Source organism: Diaporthe amygdali (genome assembly GCF_026229845.1).
Source record: "Diaporthe amygdali strain CAA958 chromosome Unknown NODE_1_length_4327563_cov_65_473760, whole genome shotgun sequence".
NCBI classification, from domain to species: Eukaryota; Fungi; Ascomycota; class Sordariomycetes; order Diaporthales; family Diaporthaceae; genus Diaporthe; species Diaporthe amygdali.
In genome coordinates, this window is record NW_026517021.1 from 1,059,562 (window position 1) to 1,075,867 (window position 16,306).

At 52.3% G+C, this 16,306-nt stretch overlaps 4 protein-coding genes across 4 annotated transcripts; all 4 read right to left on the minus strand.

Moving 5' to 3' along the window:
- Positions 1–3,196: 3,196 nt before the first annotated feature.
- Positions 3,197–4,504, minus strand: J7T55_005888 (oxidoreductase-like protein; the record flags this gene model as incomplete). The annotated part of the gene is made up of 1 exon (XM_053138267.1): positions 3,197–4,504. The coding sequence occupies one exon, from the start codon at positions 4,502–4,504 to the stop codon at positions 3,197–3,199; it is 1,308 nt and encodes a 435-aa protein (XP_053000659.1).
- A 1,764-nt stretch (positions 4,505–6,268) lies between these two features.
- On the minus strand, positions 6,269–8,086 carry J7T55_005889 (quinate permease; the record flags this gene model as incomplete). Its single annotated transcript, XM_053138278.1, has 3 exons — positions 6,269–6,997; positions 7,060–7,576; positions 7,644–8,086. The coding sequence occupies 3 exons, from the start codon at positions 8,084–8,086 to the stop codon at positions 6,269–6,271; spliced, it is 1,689 nt and encodes a 562-aa protein (XP_053000660.1).
- A 755-nt stretch (positions 8,087–8,841) lies between these two features.
- On the minus strand, positions 8,842–11,074 carry J7T55_005890 (clock-controlled-9 protein; the record flags this gene model as incomplete). The annotated part of the gene is made up of 2 exons (XM_053138289.1): positions 8,842–10,438; positions 10,539–11,074. The coding sequence occupies 2 exons, from the start codon at positions 11,072–11,074 to the stop codon at positions 8,842–8,844; spliced, it is 2,133 nt and encodes a 710-aa protein (XP_053000661.1).
- Positions 11,075–14,045: 2,971 nt separating this feature from the next.
- J7T55_005891 (uncharacterized protein) lies at positions 14,046–16,028 on the minus strand (the record flags this gene model as incomplete). The annotated part of the gene is made up of 3 exons (XM_053138300.1): positions 14,046–14,325; positions 14,598–14,611; positions 14,673–16,028. The coding sequence occupies 3 exons, from the start codon at positions 16,026–16,028 to the stop codon at positions 14,046–14,048; spliced, it is 1,650 nt and encodes a 549-aa protein (XP_053000662.1).
- Positions 16,029–16,306: the final 278 nt, after the last annotated feature.

Consider the following 16,306-nt stretch of genomic DNA (forward strand, 5'->3'; position numbering starts at 1 on the left):
TGGACCAGGAAACGAGCTTACAGTGAATGGTCTCCTGCGAAGGCGTTTTCGCGCAAAGTGAAGAAATCAGTGCCAAATGCACAAAATAGGGCCAGTGATGGGATTGAAGATTTCATGGAAGAAACGACCGGATGAAAGTCGTCATGTGCCAAAGACAAATTCGAGGCATGGCAGCCACAAGGTACCCTTCGACAGGTCTCGGCTAGGTTTGGGACATATTAACTACTTTCTATCTAGTTACACCTTATCCGTTTGTTTCATCAGCGCCGAGTCTTTCTATCTGCATGATCCGATGTTGCCGGACTCCAGTGGACTCTTGCCGATTTCAGTCAATGGTGCTCCTCGTGGCTGAGCGTAAAGGGGACCAACTTAGAAACAGTCCCATCATACTCCTCCTCTGACGACATCTCACCTCATGGTGTCTGTCTCTGGATTGACGTGGATAGTAAGCCACAATCATGCCAAGAAGCAAACATACTTCTTCACAAGGGTCTGTTAAACTTGGCACACAGGATCCACTTCAGTGATGTGTCCATGTGGTAGACTGCGTTGGTGGAGAGCCGAGAGTACTATTCATGCAGCTACTGTGTCGACAGGACCATCCTATTTCCGGGAACACTACTGCATATTTCGCCCAATCCAAATACCCAGGGCTGGTGAGATGGCTTCCTCCGCCACTTCCGGAGAAACTTTCCTTCAGGTAGTCATGGTGCTGACGAGACTTGTCTGACCAAGCGTCCAGTAAGTATTATTAATTCACTACAACACAGATTCTAGCTAGGCTCTGAATTGGACTAGGACGTTGAACTGTGATCATGAGATGTGAGTGAATAGCAGCAGCAACTTCATGGCTGTTCCTTGTTACGAGGCGAGTCGCCCTATGGTTAGATTGGGCACCAAGACATCGCTAGCCTTTCTCGTATCCAATAATCTTTGAGGAGAAAACATTGTGTTTTGCTGTTTGACATTGCTCTCTTGGAGGATTCGAATTTGTAAATGATCGTTTGTTTAGCTTGGACTGGTACTAGCATCCAATGTCTACAAACGTAAGTTCCAAAATGATTGAAGGCACGGAATCAGACTGAAGATATGGACAGCTACCATATCTATATCACAGATTCGCACTAGCGGCAGACCATTGAAGCTTTGATCTACCATAAAAAAGCGCACCTCAACAAGATGGAAACACCATGGAGGTTTTCAGAGCACAGAATCTAGGCTCATTCCAAGAATATGGCCTTCTGAGAAATGCTTCGGCAGCACAGCAGGATTCGGTGATCGTATGACAGAGCGCCAGATGCTGCTTCTTGCCGGTGCGTGCATTGTGCGACCAATGCCACTGTCATGGGCCAAGTTCGGGTTGAACAAAAGGCATCGTGAGACAGCAAGGTCTAAGAACATTTAGTTCGCAAAATCTAACAACCGTTGAGTGTGGCATGTTGGCTTGGTATCAAATAAGCACTAATTGTTTTCACTGTCACATTATAGTACGAGATCTGGACACAAAGTTTCGGTTCCAGTTGGTTCATGCCGAATCGCACATCTGTGTTACAGGCTAAGGAAAAGATACTTTCATCACGTAGAGTCTGATCTAGCCAATCAAGATGAGAAGCGTTTGTCAAGAAGCCAGATATTCTTACAGTGGTCTTTTCCACATCTGGGGGGCATCAGCGCTGGAATTAAGATTTATAAATGACCAAACAACGTCCTATTCCTCATGCTATTCATTAAAATAAATATTGAATGCTTCTAAGGTTTCAAAACGAACACTCGAAATGACTATTCTCAAGACTCACATATGGCCGTATACCCAGGAAATCTATAGCTGCAGTCACGGGTACGATGTATCGCATTGATGTTTGTCTCCACAACAATGTCCTTGGAATACTGGATTTTTCATGACGCACCCTGGTGGTTCTCGCTCCCCAACAGCGTCTTTCATCAGGGTCCTGCTTATTATAATACCTTGCTTAAGCTGTGACATTAGGAACTACTAGTGTGGCAGCATGGACAATGGTAGATTCGCTTCACTGCTTGGTTCGTTAGGGGTTCGAGGCTAGCATCACCACATGATTAGGTAGAGATCACTATTGAATTAAGAAAACATACACCTGATAGATGTTCAATGACCTTCAGTAGCACAAAGTAGCATCGATATCTTCACACATAGAACTCATGTAGCTACAGTCTCTTGAAGTCCTGCATCTGTAGGACCAAAGTTCCAGATCGAAACGATATGTACACATCAATAGGTTCAAACAAAGAGTCGGACCGAGGTACCCCCATGGATGAACTCAAGGCAGACCTCACAGTTACTTGACATTTTTGAAAGGTAGTCAATAAAGATTCTAGAACCCATTGCATGAGTACAACATCTCCATGTGCACTTAACCATCGCCGCAGAAGAGACTCGTACGACGATGTTGAGCAACATCAGTCCCGATAGATCTGGACTTGAGCAACCACAATAATGAGATGAGGTTCATGGGGGCTGCGGTGCGACAGTGATCTCGACAATCACCACACCTGCCGAAGGCGTCTATCCCTTTCATGCGGGCGCCCAAATAGCATCGAAAGCTTTGGTGCTCATAGAAGGCGACGAGAAAAATTCCATGCCGATGAGCACGCGGGAATCAACATTTGTGTGACCCGTAGAAATTTTGCTACTCTGCTGCCGGGGGACGTGCCGGTGGAAAAAGGTCGGAAGCCGTGGGCGTGGTTGGAAAGGAGGTTGCACACGGCGCGTGTCCGGTGTCTTGTTTTTTTGTACATCATCGTATTAGGCACGCTGCATGAGCGCATCTTCTGGAACATGGCGGCCGTCAGACGTAATCCTCACGTGGTCGGATAAGCGACCTTGATGGTGTTAGGAGTGCTTGAAGCTGGAAGGCGGCAGTCAATGATTGGACTACACTGATAGATGATCTGCTGTGGTTAGACCAACATATATTGGTTCCCTTCGGAGCAGATTTCAAGTTTTTTTTTCGTTATGCAATTGAGCTGAGTTGATGGCTATGTGAAATAATCAAAGTGCTGGCTTTTTCCAGCAGATTCACTCCGTCGTGCACCTGTTTAATCATCTAGTGACTATGATGAGGAAAATGAAATACCTCTTGCAGCGCCTGTTCATGTCCGTATAATTCTGCGTGACCCTCTTGTAGAAAAACATTCTGGGAAATCAGGCTTTCTTGGCCGTCTACTCGTCGTCCTCCACATCGCCAGTGGCAAACAATTCCAAAAAGACCCTGCTCTTATCGACGCCCAAACCCACCAGAGTCCGTCTTACATCCAGCATGAAGTTTTCAGGACCGCACACGAAATACTCCGCCCTTGGATCCTTCACAAACAGCTGTCTGTCCCGATCAAGAGCTGCTATGTCCAACCGTGACTTCTCTTGCCCTTCATGCCCCTGTCTCAGATGAACGTGCGTCGAGGCCCTATCCTTGATGGCTCCTTCGACGGTCGCCACCACCTCATCTGCAAACGGCTGTGTAGCCTTTGATCGAGAGGTGTGGATCCACGAGGTCGGCCTCTTGACTGCCGAGGGCTGGGCCAGGGCCTGAAGCATGGACATGAGTGGCGTGGCGCCTATGCCGGCAGAGATGAAGACTGCCGGGGCGCCCTCCTTTGAGACATCCGATGGGTCCAGGAAGAATTCGCCATGTGGGTGCGTCAGCTCGACCACGTCGCCCTCCTTGTAGCTGTCGTGCAGCATGTTCGAGATCAGGCCGTCCACGTTGGCCTCGTCATCCCGTTCCTTCTTGACGCTGATCCTGTAGGACCGCCCTGCGTCTTCGGGCGCCTGACTCAAGCTGTACTGCCGGCTCTGGTTGTAGTTCAGGTGCTTCACGAACACCTGGAGGCTGATGTACTGGCCCGGCAGGAACTTCGGCAGCGCCACGCCGTCCACGGGCTCCAGGTAGAAGCTCTCGACATCGTCTGCCTCCTTTTCCTTCCTCGAGATGCGGAACTTGCGCCACCCTGTCCAGTTCTCGTCGGCCTTGTACAGCTCCTTCTCCCTGTTGATAAAGACCGACGCTAACACGCCATACGCCGCGGTCCAGGCGTCCACGATCTCGGGCGTCGCCGCGTCACCGAGAACCTGACCGATGGCGCCGATAAGGTGAACTGCCACAATGTCGTACTGCTCCGGCTGGATAAACAAGCTGACATGCTTTTGTGCTATCCGCTCAACGGCGTGTGCCAGCTTGGGCAGGTCGTCGATGTACGACGCATAGGCGAGGACGGAGCGTGCCAGAGCCCGAGGCTGGCGCCCTGTGACTTGAGAGGTGGTGCTAAACACATTGTGTAGTTCGGGGTGAGCACCGATCATGTTGTCGTACATGACTTTCGTGATCGTCTCACCGTGAGCCTGGAGGACGGGAACAGTGGCTTTGATGATGGCCATCTGAGCCTGACTCAGGGGCGCAGAGGGCGGAACGGCATCACCGTTCGTCGCAGCACCCGGTTTTGGGCCTGCTGTTGTGCTGGGTGTGACAGTCATTATGGTGATTTCTGCCGAGAATATTGGGATTTCAACCTAGTGAAACAAGTACGATGTGTCTTGAGGTTATCGCAGGCTGAGTGGTCTGGGGGCACTATGAGGTGGATAGCTTGGAAGATGATAGGGTGGTGATGTGCCATCTCGAGAGTCAGTGGCCTACAGGAAGCAGGGTTGCGGCTTGATTTTAATAATGATGTATTATTCATCTCCCACGGAGATGCAATTCACTGCTGTCATGTTCCGATTTTATTTGTCTACCATTGTCCCGTTGACCGCGAATGTGATCCAGTTAATGCCTCCCACATTCCTGGGGAATCATGCCACTGCCCGGACTTCCGCTGAGTGCGAGACCGAAGCACGATGCTGACCCAAGTGTTGAGCAGCTGCGGTAATGAAATCGATGTGATTGGCTGTCCGAGGGCCCCTTATTTGGATTTCCTCGCTGCCATCGCGTGTGAGCGAAAACCTGGCCGAGCCGCATCCGGCCTGTTTTCGCAGCATTTGGCTTCTCCGCGGCGAGCAAAACTTCATCCATGATCTGCTGAGTCAGCACACATGGAAAGGGTCACCCCATTCCTGATCTTCGACAAAACAGGAGCGAGCATTAAATATTTTTCACATGAGATAAACAAGATCATTATCTGCCTGAGAACCTAGTAAGAAAATACTTTGTAAATCCGCAGTACGGGCTGGTCTACTGGTAAATCCGGCGAAATCTGAGAATGGGCTGACAATCAAATACCAGTCTCACCGCATCGACAACGCCCTGTCATGTTACATTGGTTAAGTGCACTCTCCAGTTATTTCTCTGGCTCTACCCCTTTCCAACAATACATGACTCTCTTCGCACTGTCGCAGCTAATTTCGCACATATATACCGCCCGCGCGCCCAGCTCCTATACTTTTTATAACCTGTAAATTGTTTGAACTCTATTCGCCCAGTCTGAACTGAGCTTGAACTTGCATAAAGCCTGCTTTTTCATTATTGGATAACCGAATGTGATTAAACTCACTTTCCGGGGAGAATCGAAGCTTTGGATGCCTCGATTAGTATCACGGTTTCTGAAGCGTCGTTGTTGTGCGGCTGCCGGGCCCAAGATTCGAGGTGTGAAAGGCCAGTGTTGTGCAGCATTGTATATCATGCGTTGATCATATCTGAGCATATGGGACAAAATGTAATGTACGTTCAGTTCAATGAGTGTAACTGGGTCCACTCTGCAGTCATAATTCTACCCCGGATCGCTAGCATAACGACACATCGTTCTATACCCAATGTGGATCACACCAAGACTCTGGGGCAATCATTTGTGGTAGATGACATCTGACTAAATTTCTATCACATGCATCGGAGTCTTACTTATTTGTTGATAATCTACGATATTAAAATAAACCCAAGCTAGCTTAAGTGGTCTACTAATAGTTGTACATACGAATACACATGAGGGACTCAATGCTATAAAATTTCTCCCATGTGCTAATGTGCAGTTCGCGAATTACTCAACATTACGCCAAGTTTATTGTATTTGGGTATCTAGACATCTTAGAATATTGTTGTCCCATGCCACCAGCCTGCATGTTCCATTTAATCGCACCCCCTCGCCACCAATTCTTTGATATGACTTTAAACTTGATCACGCCTCAGTGTCACAGTTCCGTACCCAATGCGTCATAATCAACTATTTCGAGAACAATCGTGACATCACCGAGCGAATTCCAGAATGCCTACACCCATTGCCTTCTTAGCCTCCTCGAAGATGTCAGCATCTACTGAGATCCCGCCTCTTCCATATGCGAGGGCGTAGTCTGGTCCTTCTCCGCCAGTACAGCCTTCTCAGCCGAACCCTCGAGCTCGTGAGTCAGGCCAACATCCCTCCTCGCCTCCGCGAGCATCCTTGCGTCCTCCTCGCCAGAGTGGCTCTTGAACACGCGGTCCATCTCCTCGAGGGTGGCGCCCTTGGTCTCGGGGATAAAAAACCAGACCCAGACAATACCAATGGCGAGGAAGACAGCGAAGAAAATATACGTGCCCCACTCCCAGGCCTCAAGCATAGGCGGCGTGAAGAAGGCGACGGCGAAGTTGTTGACCCAGTTGGACGAGGCGCCAAACGACGCGCCCTTGGCCCGGATCGACAGCGGGAAGATCTCGGACACGAGCGTCCAGCTGACGGGGCCCCACGTGAAGCCGAACGCGAAGATGTACACCCAGATGAACGCGACGGCGACCCAGCCCGCGTCGGCGTGGTGCGCCCAGTCGTCCTGGAACTGGCTCACGATGATACCCGCGATCACCATCGCCGCCCACATCAGACCCGATCCGAACAGCAGCATCGGCTTGCGGCCTACTCGATCGATCAGCAGCATCGCGGGGATCGTTGACACCATGAATACCACGCCTGTGACGCCGGTGGCGAGAAGTGCTTGTGTAGTGCTTGACATGCCGAGGCTTAGGAAGACGTTTGAGGCGTAGTAGATGATCGCGTCGATACCGCTCCACTGTGGCACAGAGGCATTAGATATGGAACAGCTCGGACACAGAAACAAGAATGTGTGCTTACCTGCTGGAAGAACATCACAAGCCAAGCCGTCGCAACCCGCTTAGCATTGTCCCAAGACCTTACAATGTTGTAGTACTCAGCCAGCTGCCGCGTCCAGACGCTCTTCTTCTCCTTCGCAGCGAGCGTGGGGAACGACTTGGCAAAGTGTCTCTCCTCGAACAGACACTCGGCCTTGATCTCCTTGTACTCGACCTGGATAAGCTCGTGGTCGGCAGGGAGCTGGCGCAGGTACGCCAGCGTGGAGATCGCCTCGTCGTCGCGGTCCTGCTTGATGAGCCACCGCGGCGAGAACGGCAGCCACCAGATGCCCAGGGCGAGGCAGACGGCGGGTATACCCTGGATGATGGTCGGCAGCTGCCAGGCCAGGTTGGACTGCGTGTCGCCCTGGCCGCCAATATTGTTGCTTGCGTAACCAATCCAGAAGGACAGCATGATGCCGAAGATGGTGGCGAATTGATAGAATGATACCAGGAAGCCTCGCAGCTCGGGAGAGGACAGCTCGGCGTTGTAAAGAGGCCTTCATGTGTGTTAGTACCCTGTAGCCATCATATCAAATATCATATAAATGGGCTGCTTTCACTCACCCAACACCACTAAAAGTTCCAACTCCAATACCAGTAAAGAACCTCCCAGCATACAACATCGCAGGGTTATGGTACGAAGCGCCACAGTACAGGTAGCTGCCGAGGATGACCCACAGGCACGCGGAGAACATGGTGTACTTGCGCGAGAAGACCTCGCCCAGCACGCCGGCCGACACGGAGCCGATGATGCCGCCGACCTGGAGGATGGACGTCAGCCAGCCGGTGGCGCTCGAGGACTCGACCACGGAGGGGAAGTTGTCCTTGAAGCGGTGCATGACGAGCGACTGGCCCAGCACGCCCTGCTGGTAGCCATACTCGAAGCCGCCGAACGAGGCGAACAGCGCGATGACCACGATCTTGGGGTTGTTGAACACCTTGTGCCACCGGTTCTTGTACGCGAGCTTGGTGCGGGCGTCGGCCGCTGACACGGCGGTTGGCTCCATTGTGAATCAAAGAAATCCTAGAGTTGTGGCCGTGCTCGCCTAATGTGATTTACACACATGCATATCTTTTTTTTTTCCTCTCTTTTTCGCAAGGATGCGCGGGATGCCCTTGTTCTTAAGCTTTCTGTACCTGGATAATCTCCGGCACAACATCGTCAGCTGATGTACATATGCCGCCGTGCTCCCCCTCACGCATTCGGGCCTGTTCTGCACGAGGTGCCTGGGGTATGCTGCGATGGTTGATAGACCCCGGTAGACGCGCGACCAACCAAACACCTCCTCAGCGGCCGTATCTGGGGTAGTTCCTCCCCAGACCCACCCAAATCCGGGGGTTCAGACAATTATATCCACTTGCTACTCCGCCGTGAGGAGTACTCGACTGATCCACTATGTTGGGGTTCTGACACATAATGGCCGACTTGCCAAGTGTTCGCGGCAATGTAAACCGGAATCCAATCTCACAATGTAACCTGACCACCGTGATCGCAGCCGTCGGAACAAAATTGACATGCATTGTTTCATTGTGCGGCGGCAATAACAAAACTCTCATATCTGGAAGAGTGACACGGTCCCCAAATTACGATCAACTTCGCACTAACATAGTCAGGAATAATAAATTTGGTCTGTCCTAATCGCCTTTTGAGTTCCAGAAATCAATGTAAGCAACACACTCGAACTCCCATCTACCGTTCAAAAATGAGCAGAATGTTTCCCCACGGCGAGTCCCACTCCCATCGACACCCAGTGTATAATCCTTACTCCTTCTTCGCCGTAAACTCCCGAGGCAAACGATTCTCGTCCTGCTTGTAGGGATACCCGGCCTCCTCCCGAGCCATATCATTTACCCATTTCTCGTTTCCATCTAGACCCCCCTTCCCACCGCCCTTCCTACCGCCCTTCCTGACGCCGACCTCGGCCCACTTGGCCGCCAGGTAAAACCACGACAGCGCGTTCCCGACCGTGCCAACCTCGTCCGACACGCCGGTCCGTGCTTCGTAGCTCATCTTCTTGTGCAGCTCGTCGTCTGTGAACAGGTCGACCAGATGCTTCGCCACGGTCGCCCAGTCTCCCGGCTCAACTAGGAACCCGTTGACGTCTGGCTTCACCTGCAGCGGGATACCACCGGTATTGGTAACGATCACGGGACGGCCCGCATGCAATGCCTCGGAGACCTTGACCTCGAAGCCTTCGCGCGTTGATAGCTGAAGGATGACGTGTGCATTGGCGATGATGGTGTTCAGCAACTGGTCGTTCGGGTCCAGGCGCATAACACTGATGTCTCCGACCAGGTGTGGATACGTTCGCTCGATCTGAATCATCGTTTGGTCGTAGATAATACTACCGTCGGGATCATCTACGGATCCATTACCACAGACGACGAGCTGTGGGGTGTCGGTGATTCCGCGTTGGTCCAGAAGGCGACGAAATTCAGCGTATGAATCGATAACAGTAGGGATGCCCTTGGCAGGGTCAAATCGCGCCACTTGGGCGATGTACTTTCGAGCAGGATAGTGGAGCTCTGTCATGCGCTGTGCATGACAGGCGTTGTTGTAGATGTGACCGTAGTAACCCGAGTCCCACTTGTTGAGCGGCTTGTTAAGGCCATCGAGCCAGTCGGTAGTGGCCGGTAGGTACGTGACTTTTTCCCTCGGGACATTGTGGGGAACAAATGATGGGATCGGATGACTGATGAACATGTCGGCATGCTTGATATTATTCCACAGAAAGTCCCAAGTGTCTGCCTGCGGACTGCCCTCCTTGGCGACCAGATCAGATCGTATCTGGATGTGGGATCTGTACAAGACAGGGCGGTCTGGGGTTCGTTTCTTGATCAGGGGAATCAGCCCAGGCATCTGTGGGTCATCAATCATGATGACATCGGCTCCGCCCTCCTCCGGCTTGCAGAGGGGGCCGCCGTTCGAGAACCAGTAGCGTTCCGCATTGTCCGTGATCCAGTCTATGATACTGGCTTTCTCCTCGTCCGAGATACGCTGGTCGGGGTGGCTAACACCCTGAAGAATGTTGTGCATGTTCTTGGTGATGCGGAAGATGCCCGGCCGAGGCTTGGGTACATACCAGGTCAGATCAACTCCCATCAGGCGAGCGAAGCGGACTAGTGCATGCCGCATCAGGGCTACACCACCTCCTTGCGGCGTGCTGCTGAAGAAGGCAATCTTGATCTTTTTGAGGCGAAGCTGGTCCGCATATTTGACCGTGGAAGCCCAAGTGGGCGGTGTACAAGTGTCTCTGTGGTTCTGGACTGTGGTGAGGTGCGCACGGAACGCAGCATCAGTCTTGACGACGCCACGGAAGCCGACTTGCAGAAGTGGAACTAGAGAAGGTCCAAAATTCCTACGATATTGTTAACACGGGATGGTCGTGAGCTTACCCAGCCGTACGTGCTCAACGCAACTCATCTAACACACCACGGAAGGATGAGGGAGCAACTTACATGATGCATTTCCTGGCCATACTGTCAGCTTGTTCATCCACCCTCTTGATGTCCCAGAAGCTCTTCCCCTTGTTCTCTTCATCCGGCCGTAGCACTATGGGAACAATGTCGATCTCTAGCCAGAGGCGCGAGCAGAGAGAAGGGCTCATGTACTTGACGTTGGCGGGGAGGCCAGCGCCTATGAACTTTGCGAAGTTTTCATGCTCGTAGTCCTCCAACGCAGAAATTACATAGTCGGCGATGAGATCGTGGCCAGTGTTGAGCGAGTCGTCGAGTGTGATATGCTTGACAGAGAAGTCGATGAGATAGACAGTGTCATGAATTGCGAGAGCAACGGCGGCGGTGTGGTCATCAGCGAAGATAGCAGATATGCCAACGTAGAGTGTTGTCCGGTTTGCTTTGAAATGGCCCTCGGTGTCGAGGATTTGGCTCATCTGCCTCTGTCGATGCGTCGATGCGCCTATGGAGAAGCGGCGCCCTGGTGCGTCTGATGCGCCCGTCGAGAAACGGCGCCCCGGTGCGTCTGATTGAGTCATCTTGATGGCAGAGTAATGAGCGGGTAGTTTCGAGGGATTTGTGGGAGTTTTTTAACCGTAAGTATCACGGCCTGGCAGCCGAGAATTGTAGCAGGTGATGAAGTAGAAGCAAAAATGAGATCGAGAAGATGGACCTATACGTCCTGATCTGAGAGAGAGAGAGAGGAAAGGAACTATTTCAAAACAGAACCACACTTGCGACGACCTCGATATATAAAGGAAGAGCAGACCTCAAGGTGGGCTGGGAAATGTTGGCCACCAGAACATTGATACCGCAGCTGCAGCTGCAGCTGTAGGACCCTTGAGCCCCAAGGTCAGCAAAGAACGAGTGTACAGTCAAGCAAAAAGACGCAGGTGTGCCGTCACTGACCCCGTCTGCACTTGCAGTTCCTGTTGTACTTGCACTTGCACTTGCACTTGCACTTGCAGTCATAGCTGCACCTGCACCTGCCTGCACCTGCAGATTTGACGCCATGTGGCGTTGGGCAGGTGCTAGATGTGTCCGTTTCGTCCGTTTCGCAGGGCTGTGTCCACCCAGCCGCACGGAAACGGTGGGAACGGCGTGGGGTGTTGTAAGACATCAGGAGACAGTCAAACACAGCTGGGCAGGAGTCCTCCTTCTCCCGCGTAGCTTGGAAGCATCTAGCCCCAACTAGACACTGTAATTCGTGGGTAGAGAGGTGGCTTGGCAGGTCCCAAGGGTCCAAAAGTTGGCTTGTCGCACACTTGGCAGACGTACATGGCCAGATTGCTGATGGACCATTCGACTCGGGAGGCAAGACGAAGTTAATTCGTGTGTGTGATGGGATGGTTCAGAGCGGTGTGATATTATTCAAGGGCACAACGTCGTACAAGGCCGTGCAACGTCTCTCGGCCTGCATCTGTGTTACTGCCAACGGGATCGCGACTAGACCTGGCCACTGGACGGCGCAGCAGCTGTCGATGCTCATGACTTTTATTTTAATTTTTTTATGTCCCCTTGTTCAACATCAGCCCGCCAGTCGCCGACATCCTGTGTGCTGACGTGAAGGACTTGTCAGGAGCAGTGCCTCCGTGTCCATGGCGTACACCGGATTGTGACATCGAACCACCCACCCTGGATCAGCACCTGAGATCAGCACGGGAGGGAGGGAAGGAAGGAAGGAAGGCAACCAGCATTTCGCAGACTTGCAGGTCAGACAGAGTGGCAATACTGCAGCACTTTCTATCAACCAGATCGACTGAACTGCTGGCCTTCCGCCGTCGTGTATCGACGGGAGGCTGCGCTGTGGTGCAGCTCTCCGTACTGTTACGGTGCCTGGGCGAGCTTACCCCGTGGGTGGTGGGGTGACGTTGGCCTTAGCTCACTGTCAGGTGGAGCCGCAACTCGCCATTTTCGGGGATGTACGCGTCTGACTGGGAGGCAGGGGAGGGGGCAGGTGGAGCTACCCCGGCCATTTCTTCAATGGCCCCACCCGTTGATTGGGCATGGGTGTGGTACCCCAGAAAAGTGGTGTTTCTGCTTCGTCACTCAGGTCGCTTGCTATCAACACTACGCATAGAATTACATTGGATATGTATACAAAGCACGACAAAGGTAAAGAGGTTTGTTCAATGAAACCGTCTTGTTGAAGGAAACAATGCTCAAACGCGTAGCTGAATTGTGGCCTAGTGCAAAGCCATGGCATCCAGGCAGTGTCAACCAGATCAACAAGACACCGTCAACTTTTTCCTTCAATCAAAGGCAGCACACTGTTGAAGCCAGATTCCGAGGCTGGTGCCTGCTCATGAGTCTGTATAAGTGAGACCACTGTTCTTCATGGCTGAACTACTGAGTCTCTTTCCATCGTCTGCACCTACACTTGCTCCACGTCGGATGTTCTATCCCTGAGCCAAACGCCATGACAGCAGACGTTGACCATGATCAGGTCCCAGGCAAAGCCTTGGAAATCAGCACAAAGTCAGCACCACCAGCCATCATGCCACCAGAGATGCCATGTTTCCCTCTTTTCCAGCAACTTCCCTTCGAGCTACGCCTTGTGATTTGGGAAATGGCCGTTTTCGACCTCCCATCCCGGGTTTGCTGCTTGGTCCAAAGCTTTGGAGAAAGACCTATGTGGACGGCTGTTGAGCAGGAGCCACCCGAAATCTACGACATCCCGTCTTTGAGATATGTCTGCCAGGAGTCCCGTCAAGTTGCACTTAGACACTCCGCTGCGGCCGGGTGGATGGTTTGTGGCAGTAGTCAACCGTACCGGCAATACCATCCTCTCGTTCACGCTCTCTACCTTCGTGACTTCAAATATCTCGGTATCTCGGCGGTAGCCATACACCGTGAGCTCAATGGGGTCACTTCAACAGCTGCTACGTGGATGCGACAGGTCCGACACATCGTCCTGCCGTTGTCGATTTGCAAAGTCATGGCACACCAAGGATACAAGACGCTTCAGCGTCTGCCGACTCCGGTGATTTCACAGGCAGTGTTTGCCAAGTGTCCATTCATTGTTCACATTCTCCGAGCTTTTCCGCGAGTTCAGACCATATCGGTTGCGATCGGATGCATGGACATACCAGACATCCTGGCCGGACTCAACACATGTTCAAGTTGCCGACTTCCCTGGCTTCCCTGCAAGCCGGACTACATTGAAGATCTGGACTCGAGCAGCGCATGGCTAACGCGGACAGGCACTCTAGACAAGACAGTCCAAAAACCAGACGCCATGAAACAATTTTGCCGCAATGTGAAGGGCATCATTGCCGAGTTTGCAAAAAAAAGCCGATTTCGTCGCCGACCTTGCTGGCACTCCGCGCGTACCTTCACCTAAAGTTGCCACGATGTCACAGCTAGTCAAAAGCAACGAGAAGGGTTACGAGTGGGAGGGGCTGCAAGAGCATAGGGGCTGCAATTGACCTGGTAGAGCGGACGAGCCATGAGACCGAGGCCAACGACACTGCACGCCAACGGAATGTCGAAGTCTTGTACCAAGAATCATCACTTCGGAAATGAGGAAATTCGCTTCTCGGACAGATCTGGGAAGTGATGCGCCTTGACGCACGAAGACAAGACAGTGGCTGCGAGTGAATACGAATAGGTGTCTTGTACCGTCGCCGGTTGCTGCATAAATGCAGGCATTATCGGGAGGAGGCGCTGGACCTCCATTCGCTTGTGTGAGAGAGATGAATCATCTGGCCACTTGTCCTTCATTGTCGAGACAAAATGCTTGAGTGGGTTGGCGTTCAGGCGGCACGCCTCTTTGAACGTCAGTGAGTTGCTGCTTCTGTTAGGATTCTCTAAACCTCTCACATACAGCCAGATGGATGACAGGAGCCATTAGCCTGAAAATTGCAAATTCTATCCCTTGATGAATGTGTTTTTCGGGAATCCTGGTAGTCTTTAATGCACATGTCCTTTAATCGCGACTGAAAGCCATGACCAAGGGATAACTTGGCTGCTGTGTCCTACAAATCCTCTTTAACCTATGATCGTTGTTATTGTGTATGGGTGAGTTATGACAAAGCTGCCGATGTATAGTTCCCGTCATACCATGCGGTTGGCTTCTGCCCCGAAATGTCAATTGCGGGGCCATAGGACTTTTGGATAGTCCTCAAAGTCCTTCACAGTGCCATATATCTTGCTCAAATCATCGTCCAGCATCTCAGGTGCATCTAAGAACTCTCCCCTTTTCTTCGCGAACTGATGCCTCTTCAACGCAATACTCCAAGCGAAGCTCGAGTGCGCCACCCCAGCAAAGTCCGACCCCTTCAGTAGGACGAGATAGTCGACAAGGGCCTGCTGGTCGAACGTCAGGGCATGCAGCTCCTCTAGGTCCGCTCCGCCGAGGAGTTCCGCCTTGCTCACGACAGGGTAGTTGTTCGGCGCGGGGACCTTGGCCGCATCGGCGACGAACCGGAACGTCTCGGAAGGGTCCCCCGATGCGACGTATATTGCAGACGGGCTCGACCGCGGAGCCTGCTCCAGGTAGACCTTGACCTGGTTCTGGTAGTGCGAGTAGAACCAGTAGTCGCCCGCGCTCTCCCAGGCGTTCTTGGAGTCCGCTTCGGTGCGCAGGTGAATGCCGAAGAAGGAGTTCGGGAGGATGTCCTTGTTCAGATCGATGTCGAGCGAGAACCGCTCTGCCAGAGACGAGAGGACTTTGCTGGCTAAGGCACGGGTGTCATTGCGGAACTGCAGGACAGAGGCGAATGTGAGGGCGAAGGCCTCGCCGTCGGAATAGATCGGGTATGTCATGTACGAACGCTGCAGGTTGACGATGACGAGGCCAGATGTGCCTTTACCAGCGGTGGCAACCTGTTTGTCCAGCCACGAATAGAACTGTCCACGCCAGGCGCCGGGGTCCGGGATGCCAGTCCGAGGGACGCCACCATCGACCAGAGACTCGGGCTTGACGCTCAAGGTGATGCCTTCCTGTCCATCCCAGCCAGCTCTGGCATCGTCAATTGTGTTATGGACTTTCATCTCCGGGCAGAACAGCTGCATCTGTTCCAAGAAATGCGGCGTGTCGAACATGTATGAGAAGTGCGCCGTCTCCCCGGTCTCAAGGTTGCCGATGTCCGTAGAGGATCGGAGAACGATTCGAGGGAGGACCAGGCTCGCCCCAGCCTGGATGGCATAGCGAACGCAGTGCAGGATTGAGTTGCGAATGTTCCCGACCCCACCGTACGACTCATTGCATGTGAACACAAGGCCTTCGTTCCAGGCAGTCTTCCCGCACACTGCCTTGATGGCCTCACCTCCAAGGGGCTGGGTCAAGAAGACGTCTTGCGAGGGCCCGGGCTCTCCGGACTTGGGCTCTCCGGACTTGAGTGAGGGTATTGTCAGTGTTTGGATTCGTGCTGCGCCGTCAAAAGGAATCAGGCTGGGGTATTCGTAAAAGATAGCTGCCCAGAACCAGATCACAGCAAGAGCGATAGACCATGCCCTCGGGCCTCTGATACTGGTCTGTGGCAGAATCATGGCTGCGAATCGGGGAGCGACAAGACCAGCAATCACAGCGAAGGTATTTCATCAAATTGGCGTGAGACGGTCCATAACACAACTATCTGAAGTGACGGACATATCTTGATGGAATAATGAGTCTGAATAAGATAGGTGAGAATTTGGCAAAGGACGTTGTGAACAGAAAGCGAGCACTTCAGTGTTGAGAGTTTGGATGAAACATCAAGATTAGAACCATCGGGACACCGCCATGATTTAACTCCGTGGCCAAGATTGTCTAAATGTATTGGCAGACT